Genomic DNA, 9,885 nt, shown 5'->3' on the forward strand with positions numbered 1-9,885 from the left:
AGCCGGTGTCCACACCGATGGACCAAAGTGTAAAACACAGTTTACTGAAATTACATATGTCTGAAAACGAAGCCATCGAAATTAAATGTAGAAAAGCTATCGGTGCAATTATGTATTGTATGTTAGCCACGAGACCAGATTTAGCTAATAGTATGTCAATACTGAGTCGTTACCAATCTTGCGCTTCTGAAGAATTATGGACAGCTATTAAAAGAGTTTTACGTTATTTAAAAGGAACTATGGAGTTAGGGTTAATATTTCATAAAAAATATTCTGATTCTTTTATTGAAGGTTATGTAGATTCAGATTGGGCAGGTGACCTGCTAGACCGTAAGTCTACAACTGGTTACGTATTTAAAGTTTTTGGGTGTACTGTAAGCTGGCTTTCTAAAAAGCAACAGTGTGTAGCTTTATCGTCTACTGAGGCTGAGTACATGGCACTCAGTCAAGCTTGTACTCAAGCTGCGTGGTTATGTAAAATGTTAGAAGATACATTCTTGTATGATAAAATGCCTAGCACAATTTTGTACGAGGATAATCAGGGTGCAATTAAAATAGCTGAGAGTTTAGATTCAAAGCGTCTTAAGCACATAGATATTAGGCACAATTATATCCGAGAACAAGTACATAAAGGAGCTGTCGTTTTGAGGTACATTGATAGCAAGGAACAGTTAGCCGATATCTTTACAAAACCTCTTGACAGAATGCTTTTTGAAAAAATTTAGAATAATGCTAGGGCTGTGTTGAGTTCAGTTTTGTTTATAAGTAAGAGGTCCCCCCCTTACATTTATTAATTAAGTTTTCATTAAGAGGGGGTGTTAGAGGTAATGAAACCTCATTTGAGAATACCTGCGTGTATGTGGAGTCGGGTAAAAAAAAGGAAATACTTTGACTCCTATCATTTTCAAAATGTGGAACCAATATAAAATGTATAAGATTTTTGAATAAAATATTTAATAATTACTTCTCGGGCGTGAGTGTTTTCTTTCATGCCTTAATCGAAGATTAAAACGCGAAATTATACGAATCTCGAACTAAAATACCCGTATCGGCCCGTTCTAAGGAATCCCGAGTCAATCCAAGCACGCCGCCTCAAATTGCCTATCCTCTTTGTGGCGGCCATATTTACACAAACATAACTAAACTTCATGTTTAGGCTGATGGCTTTGCCAAAGCCTTAATAAATTTAAAAAAAAATCTAATGAAACGTCAAACGAGAGATCAGCACGTGAATTTAATTTAAAGATTTTTCACACAAAACTTTTAATTAGACATAAAAACAGTGTAAAAATGGCGGATGAAAGCGCATTCGATAAGAAGAAAGCTCATCGAGCGAAACACGCTGGCCGTAAAGCGGAAAAGAAGAAAAAAAAACATCAAATTGACCAGTCTAACCTAACTGCTCGGCAACGTAATCCTAAAGCATTTGCTATACAATCAGCTGTGAGAGCTGAAAGACAGTTCCGGAGGCGAGAAGATGTCATTGCGAAAAAGCAGCACATACCTCAAGTGGATAAAACTCCACTAGAGCCGCCACCTATAGTTGTTGCAGTAGTGGGGCCACCGCGAGTCGGCAAGACTACTCTTATCAATAACCTAATCAAGAGCTTTATAAAAACAAACGTGACAAGCACTAACGGCCCTATAACAGTGGTCACTTCAAAGAAGAGGCGAATAACCATAATTGAATGCAATAATGATATTAACTCTATGATTGACATCGCTAAATGTGCCGACCTCGTCCTGTTACTTTGCGACGCGAGCTTCGGCTTCGAAATGGAGATATTCGAGTTCCTCAACATATGCCAGGTGCATGGCATGCCTAAAATCATGGGTGTACTTACTCACCTTGACATGATTAAGAATGCAAAAACTTTAAAACAGATAAAGAAAACCTTGAAACATCGCTTTTGGACTGAAGTTTATCCTGGAGCCAAATTATTTTATCTGTCTGGTATCATTCATGGAGAGTATTTAAGAAATGAGATAAAGAATCTTTGTAGATTTATTTCTGTAATGAAATTCAGAGCATTGAGTTGGCGGACTACTCACGCTTATGTATTGGCAGATAGATTGGAAGATTTGACTAGCCAGGAGACTATCAGGAAAGACCCTAAGGTCAATAGAGATGTGGTGCTGTATGGCTATGTTAGAGGCGTGCCTTTGATGAAGGAGGCTATGGTACATATTGCTGGTGAGTTTTTGTAGTCTTGGAGTACCCCTGTAGTGATTTTGTTCTCAATGGCATACTGCCAGATGTGCACAAATTGCACAGATATTTTACCGAAGTTCTTTGCGCGCGCGTAAATATAGTAGATTTAGTCATAGATGTCATAGATTGTCATAGATGTAGTTTAACTTTATCCTTAATGTTTCGAGACTGAGACTGACTTTTTCCCGGTTCTTATGGACGGCCAATTAACTTCCTCAAAATAAGAGTTAAACAAACTAGAAATATAGATTTCAAACAAATTTTACAAGCTACTACCAATTTAAAAACCTCTTAAGAAATGATTGACACAAAAATATGGGTTTTATAATTCAATGCAACCAATTTCAGGTGTTGGAGACATGAAAATTAGCGAGCTCTCATACCTGCCAGACCCATGTCCCATGCCAAGCAGAGAAAAGAAACGCCACCTCTTAGAGCGCGAGAGACAAATATATGCGCCATTCTCTGGCGTCGGCGGCATTGTATATGACAAGGATGCAGTGTATATAGAACTAAAGGGTTCTCACTCACATAAACAAGAAGATGAGGAAACTAATGAAAAAAAGGCATTGTTAAAAAATGTATCTGAAACTGTGGAGACTCTTGATGAACAGATGCAAGAATCTGGTTTCAAACTATTCAGTGGTGGAGCTGTTATCTATCCTGACATGGTCAAAGATGATGAGTATTTACAACTGAATAAAAAAGGACAAGAAAGCTCAGATGACTCAGGGGAAGAGGATGATTCAGACAACGATAGTGGAATCGACCAGAGTGAGAAAGATGTAGAGAAGGCCTCAAAACTACCTTGGGATAATGTTGAATCTGATGTAGATGAAGATAAAGGTGGTCGGGAAGCTGGTGATGAAAGTCCAGATGATCAAGCTTCAGAAAGTGATTCTGATGATGAAGATTTCAGTGTCAAATGGAAGGAAAAGTTGGGGGAAAAAGCAACTGTAGCCTATTTGGAAAGGCAAAAGACTTCTAAAAACATAATGAAACTTGTTTATGGAGAGTTTGATATAGGAAATAAAACAAGAGAAAAAAAAGTGGATTCTTCAGATGACAGTGGGGATGAAGAGATTGGAGGATTGTTCAAAAAAGTCACAGATACACAAAAGAAGAAACAGAAAGAAAAACAACAATTGGACCTTGATGAATGTTCGTTTTTCTATGCTTTAAATAAACCGAATCTAAGAAACTGGACTATTGACGAGAATAAACAGTATCTAATCAATTGTTTTGTGACTGGAAAGAGATCAGCTGATGAAGATGCAGAGCAACTTCTGAAACTTGATGACATTGACGATGAAGAACTGTATGGAGACTTCGAAGACTTGGAAACAGGAGAGAAACATAAAGCAGAAGAAAAATTTGAGAAAGAAGCGACAAAACGAAAAGCTGAGCCAACAAAAGCTGAAATCCTAGAAAAAAAAATGAAACTAAAAGCAAAGTTTGACGCAGAATATGATAATCCAGATGACCATAGAATCAAAGGCGATCATTCTTACTATGAAGCTTTAAAAGCTGAAGCTTTAAAACAGTCTGAATTGAACAAGTCTGTCTTTGATAACTTAGATAATGGCTTGAGAATAGAAGTCGAAGGTTTTAGGCCTGGACTGTATGTTAGAATGTTATTTAAAGGCATGCCAGCAGAGTTTGTAACAAACATGGAACCAAGTTACCCAATTTTAATTGGAGCACTCAATATGGCAGAACAGAATATAGGTTTTGTATCCTGTAAAGTAAAGAAACACAGATGGTATAAGAAAATCTTGAAGACCAATGATCCACTTATAATTTCGCTGGGTTGGCGACGCTTCCAAACTTTACCAATCTACTCGAAAATTGAAGATGACTTGAAGTATCGATATCTTAAGTACACTCCAGAACATGTCACCTGTAACATGAGTTTCTATGGCCCAATAACACCACAGAACACTGGATTTTTGGCTCTTCAAACAGTAAACAACAATAGCAATGAAATAAAAAATATAGGTTTCAGAATAGCGGCAACTGGCAGTGTCAATGAAATTAATAAATCAACACAAATCGTCAAGAAACTAAAATTAGTTGGTACTCCATTAAAGATCTACAAGAAAACTGCTTTCATCAAAGACATGTTCACAAGCACTCTTGAAGTGGCGAAGTTTGAAGGAGCTAGGATAAAAACAGTGTCTGGGATAAGAGGTCAAATTAAGAAAGCATTGAATAAGCCTGAAGGGGCATTCAGAGCCACATTTGAAGACAAAATACTAATGAGTGATATTATTTTCTGTCGCACATGGTTCAAAGTAGATGTTACTAGGTTCTACGCGCCTGTTGTCAATTTATTATTGCCTATAGGTGCTAAGAATGCTTGGCAAGGGATGAAAACTAAAGGTCAATTAAAGCGAGAACGCAGCATTAAGAATGATGCAAATTCTGATTCCATGTACACAGAAGTACAAAGGAAACCTAAAGTTTTCAAACCGTTGGTAATCCCCAAAGCTTTGCAGAAGGGACTGCCTTACAAGTTTAAGCCAAAAGAGAAGTCTACGACATTGTCAGGGAAGGATTCTAACGAAAAATTCAAAAACAGGGTAGCTGTCGTCAAGAGTCCATATGAACATAAAGTGTCGAGTGTTATGAAAATGATAAAAACAAACTATGAAAAGAAAAAAGAAGTGCAGAAAGAACAAACTGCGCAGAGATTGCAGACACACAAGAAACAATTAGAAGAAGAGGAATGGCGTAAGATCAAACGACAGAAAGAGCTGAAGAAGAAAATTTGCAGACACTTAAGTAAGATGGGAAATAAAAGAAAGCCACAGATGTGATAGTTGTTAAGATTAATATAAACTAGAGTCTCTCTTGCAAGGCTGTATTTTATTTTTTGCCTTTACCTTTTGTATTTGTTTACCTTGTGTATTTTATTTTTTGCCTTTGGCCTTTTTTACTACAACCTCTAGGTAGCAAGATATAAATAAATAAAACATCATTATATCGTGTAAATTGTATTTACCTGTTATCATTATGCATAACGTATGTCGTACGCACTTGTGATAAATATTTTTACAAAGGTTACACAGTGTTCAGATTACATTGGTCAAAATAATCACTGTCTAGGTAAACAACGTTGTTCAGACATTACACATGCCCCTGTACTTATGTTCTATGAGTCTATTGTACTGATTAGTTCAGAATACTTGTGTATTGAAAGCTGGAATGTTTTGCCGGTTATACAGGGACCAATGAATAGGACAACGGCGGCACCGATCTCAATAATATTTCCCTCACTAGACGAAGCTATGCAACACATATGCAAAATTATATACAATTTCAATTTCACTAAACTATTATACATTAATTTCTTAACGTGAAGGTAACTTTAGTAGTTTACTCTTTGGTAGCGCGAGCCACTGGGACCGTCGTGTAAAAATAGTTTTGTTCGAACCATAGGGCATGAAGTGTGCGCTGGAATGTTACGGAGTACAAAATTATTCTAGTTATTGTTCGCGGCTCGCCCGTTCCGCTTGCGCCCGACCTTAGGAGAGGCTCGGAACGCATTGGCACTTTAGGAGGTCACCGACTACACGTTGCTAACTGTCCAATTTACTAAGCACTTCACTTGTGAAGCTTAAGCGAGGATGGAGTACAAAGGCTCTTTTACTATCCCGCATGTTTGTAGATTTATGGCGCATTTACACCGGGTCGCCTGACGACTTGGTGTAAATGCACCATAAGAAACATGGGATTATGTGAATGAGCGAGAGAGCAACATGTCTTTCTCGCGCCTTCGACATAGCTCCACTTCTCATCAGTTTACACGCTCGTTAGAGAAGGATCTCGCTAAATATCGGACGATCGGCTATCTACACTAGTACAGAGTAGGTATGTGGGTTATGTCACGGCGGCAATACCGCTACTACTCCAGTACCACTTTATACAAAACGTAGCTACATTCAAGCTATATACTAACAAGTAACTAAATAACCAGCTTGTAAACATATTATACTTGCATTTATAAAACTTTATGTAGTTTTCTCATATAATAATATAATTATATAGTTGATAATGAAACAAGTTGATGTGTATGAATGATATTGGCGCCGTAACACGGCGTTACATGCGCGTCTAGCGGCCTAAGAACTACTAGCACTGGGTACGATCACATATACTCTGCAATCCAATGCTCTCTTCTTCGATATTAATTATACAATTTGCCTGAATGTAAATTTTTTAAGATTACACAAATTCCCATTCAATATGAAATTTACAGGGTACAATTTCAAGAGGCATAAGCGTGACCAATTTTCATAGTAAGCTACAATACGAAATATATTCACACAGGTGGCCACACGTCTCCTAAATTTTATTAATACTGTTATTTCATATACTATACATCGTTACCTATTGAATTCCTAATATAAAGTATAGCAGCCGTTCCACCTTCACGCTTAAAACATTGTGATTTCATAGACAACCGCAATATACACGATTATGAGGTAATACATTTTCATAATCTGTTATCAGGAAAAATAGACTAGTCGTTTAGGCAAAAACAACAAATTAACTATGGGGCGTATGCACCCGTTTCGGCACTTAACACGATGCTACGAGTGTCTAAACGGTATCTTCCTATGGATGACGTAGAAAGCGCAAAAGGATACGTAACCAGATTTTGTTTGTCATGGTCATACTCGCATGTTATGGCAAATAAAATTATCATAGAGACACCAATATCTCTAGCAGCCAATTACTCAATCGCTCGAACGTCGTATGTGTACGCCCTTGGTTATAGAAAATAGTTTTACATATTTATAAAATTGAGCACTCGTGCGAATTTCGTCACATAAAAGTAAAACTAGCATTGACATACCTTGATGCAGCTGAAGGACCATTTCTATCAAAACAAAGGACCTGGGTTCAAGAAATGTGAAATTAACACGACTTCTCATATCAAATTGTTCTAATTGATGAAATTTGTTATATGTTTTCGCAAACCAAAGTAACAGTACAGAAAATGTATTCTTAAGGAGAACACGTTTTTTAGAACGTCTGTCTTAGATAATTCGCAATTATTTCAACAGAAACACTGGTTTATATATTTATAACACTGGTTCCCTTATAGCTTCGTAGTGATGCTAATACACAATTAAAACTTAAAATCAACTTAATAAATTAATAATGATGTAGTTAATAAATAAAGCATTACGATATAAACGCAAGTTATATTATATGAACACATCCTAGCTAGATATTGCTACTTGAATCTAACCAATAGAAACGTTACAAAACCATATTTACAATATATGTATATACTACTGATAGATTCCACAAACTAAACTGTATAGTTATACATATACAACGTTTTTATAATTTTATTACTTGAGGGTACTTTTAGATGACGTATGTAACGATAGTGATGGGACAAGTTGGGTAAGTATTATATTCAGTTTACCTTATGTTTTGATTACCATATAATTTTCTATATTGCATTTACACATGCATACGTCATCAGAAGTACAAAGAAATGAAACTACCCACATGTTAGTATATTTATAAAACGCTTAACAAAAATATAGGTACCTAGCTAAATCTCCATTGCCAACCTAACGTTAATAAAATAGAAGATTACAAAACAATCGTTAACACTGTACATAAGACTAGTCGTTGTGTGCTCCCGATTTTAAAATTATAATTATAAAACCACGCAAAAATAAGTCATAAGTAGGATAGCACAAGATACAGTATTATATTGACAATTTTAACATTGGTTATTCTGATAAAGTACTTTGTATAGCTATACGAACCGAGAGGCACACATTTATCTATGTAAAGCTATATGTACATACCTCAGCGAGGCACTTTGTAAACAGTTTTTAGATAGGTATCTAATGTTCAACTACCACAAAGGTTATATTATTTTCAACAATTTGAAGTACGTTTGTGATAAAATTATTATACAGTCATAATTCTCTGATTAATATTCTAACTGCAGTTACAGACAAAATGAAATGTTTTAATTTACTAAGATGTGGAATAACAGATGAAAAAAGTTTGGTATATAGGAAAGGGTCGGATTGGTGATGTTTATCTAGTTATACCCACTTTTATCACTGAGTGTACCTATCCCTTTTACATCATTATAGTTAAAATTGTTAGCAAGGTCCCCCAGGGAAATATTCGATTTAAATCTCCGAAAACTGTTTTTCTCAACACCGTAAATCTAAAAAGTCAATTTCACAGTTTAAATAGTAATTTTATTGTTACAACTGGAAGATACTATTTTCGCCATTTTGTAAAACACTACATTTGTCCTTGTTACTCGTAATGGAAGTGAGTAAATAAGGTATATATCACAAAATGGCGGCAGTTCCGGTCCTCGTTTGTCATGTTCTAAACTCTACAAAAATAGAGACGTTATTTTGAAAAAAATCGACGTACTTAAAAACTGTGATATTGTCTATAAATATATTAGTTAATGGAACTAATATTTGGCATCAGAATATGACAATGTCTTTTCTGTAAACATGGTGTTCTTTAATGAGAATTATTGCTATTATAACCTATTACATTATTAATGTCCTACAAACTTTTTATCTGTCACGTTTGAATTTTTTTCAAGGCACGGTTCCAGCGGCAATCGAGTTAAACTCGCAACTATTTCCCCTTTGTTTATTAAAGAACACCACATTACAGCTACCTATTATTTCTTTAAATATCGTATTAAATATCGGAGTACATGTTAAGTACATTATTCTACTACATTAGAGCACTTTGTATTTATTTATGAAGCACAATATCGCTATAACTGTGTTAAATATAATAGTTAATATACATAATGGAAACTTTATTGTATCAACAGACGTTTTTTGTGTTTTTAAATTTGGCAACACTGATTTTAGCGGAAACGAATGTATTAAGAACTATAGTATCGTTTTTGTACTTTTATTTAATAGATTAAATGTCTACCTATGAAACAACGTACAAGTGATAACGGGATTATATTTATAGCGATGATTATTACTATTACAAATAAATGTTTTAAGTTATTCAGTATTGCCACTTTTAAAATATTTTAGTGCAACCACAGATTATATAACGATGACCATTGAAACCAGCGTTAACTCTAGAGATTCCATACCTAAACTTAATTACCGTGGACTTCTAAAAAATACAATACAATTTTGTACCAAAATAATAATAATAAAATAAATGTAAATTTAAAAAATAAATAAACTTAGAATTCTATGACTAAGCCTTCACTAACCAATCGCAACCTCGCTGGTTTCTGCCCAATACTTGTTTGAACTAGTTCAAACTGGTTCTATCTAGCTTTTCTAAGTTCGTTACCTTCTTAGCAGAAATTAAACAAAACCCTACTCCGTTGAGAGTATACAAAACCAAATAAAAAAAAACAATAAAAGTATAGAAATACTAAAAATCTAATGACTAAATAGAACAGCAATGAGATAGAGTAGGAATCAATTGAATTTCTGCCAAGACCTATACAAATTCATAGGAAAAATTCTCATATTACCATACCAGTCAATCTCTTATTACTTAACAACCTAATGGATCTACTAATAACCTGCTGCAAAATCCCGGCCCGAAATTTCCAATAAAATGTAACCAGCGAAGAATTGGTGGACCGTTGACACTATGTAAGAAGTTATTTTATCATTTCA

At 35.2% G+C, this 9,885-nt stretch overlaps 1 protein-coding gene across 1 annotated transcript; it reads left to right on the plus strand.

The window, feature by feature from the left end:
* The first annotated feature begins 1,083 nt into the window (after window positions 1-1,083).
* Window positions 1,084-5,031, plus strand: LOC113229580 (ribosome biogenesis protein BMS1 homolog). The gene is made up of 2 exons (XM_026463231.1): window positions 1,084-2,194; window positions 2,561-5,031. Exons 1-2 carry the CDS (start codon window positions 1,291-1,293, stop codon window positions 5,029-5,031), a joined length of 3,375 nt encoding a protein of 1,124 aa, XP_026319016.1. The 5' UTR covers window positions 1,084-1,290.
* The last annotated feature ends 4,854 nt before the right edge of the window (window positions 5,032-9,885 follow it).

Source organism: Hyposmocoma kahamanoa, unplaced genomic scaffold, assembly GCF_003589595.1.
Source record: "Hyposmocoma kahamanoa isolate Upper Pololo Valley unplaced genomic scaffold, ASM358959v1 62, whole genome shotgun sequence".
Taxonomy (NCBI): Eukaryota; Metazoa; Arthropoda; class Insecta; order Lepidoptera; family Cosmopterigidae; genus Hyposmocoma; species Hyposmocoma kahamanoa.

What these genes read in the sequence shown, in the direction of transcription:
- LOC113229580 (XM_026463231.1), top strand. Translation starts at nt 1,291, where the DNA reads ATGGCGGATGAAAGCGCATTCGATAAGAAGAAAGCTCATCGAGCGAAA. An exon ending in GGCTATGGTACATATTGCTG is followed by an intron (nt 2,195 to 2,560) that starts GTGAGTTTTTGT and finishes AACCAATTTCAG; the next exon opens with GTGTTGGAGACATGAAAATT.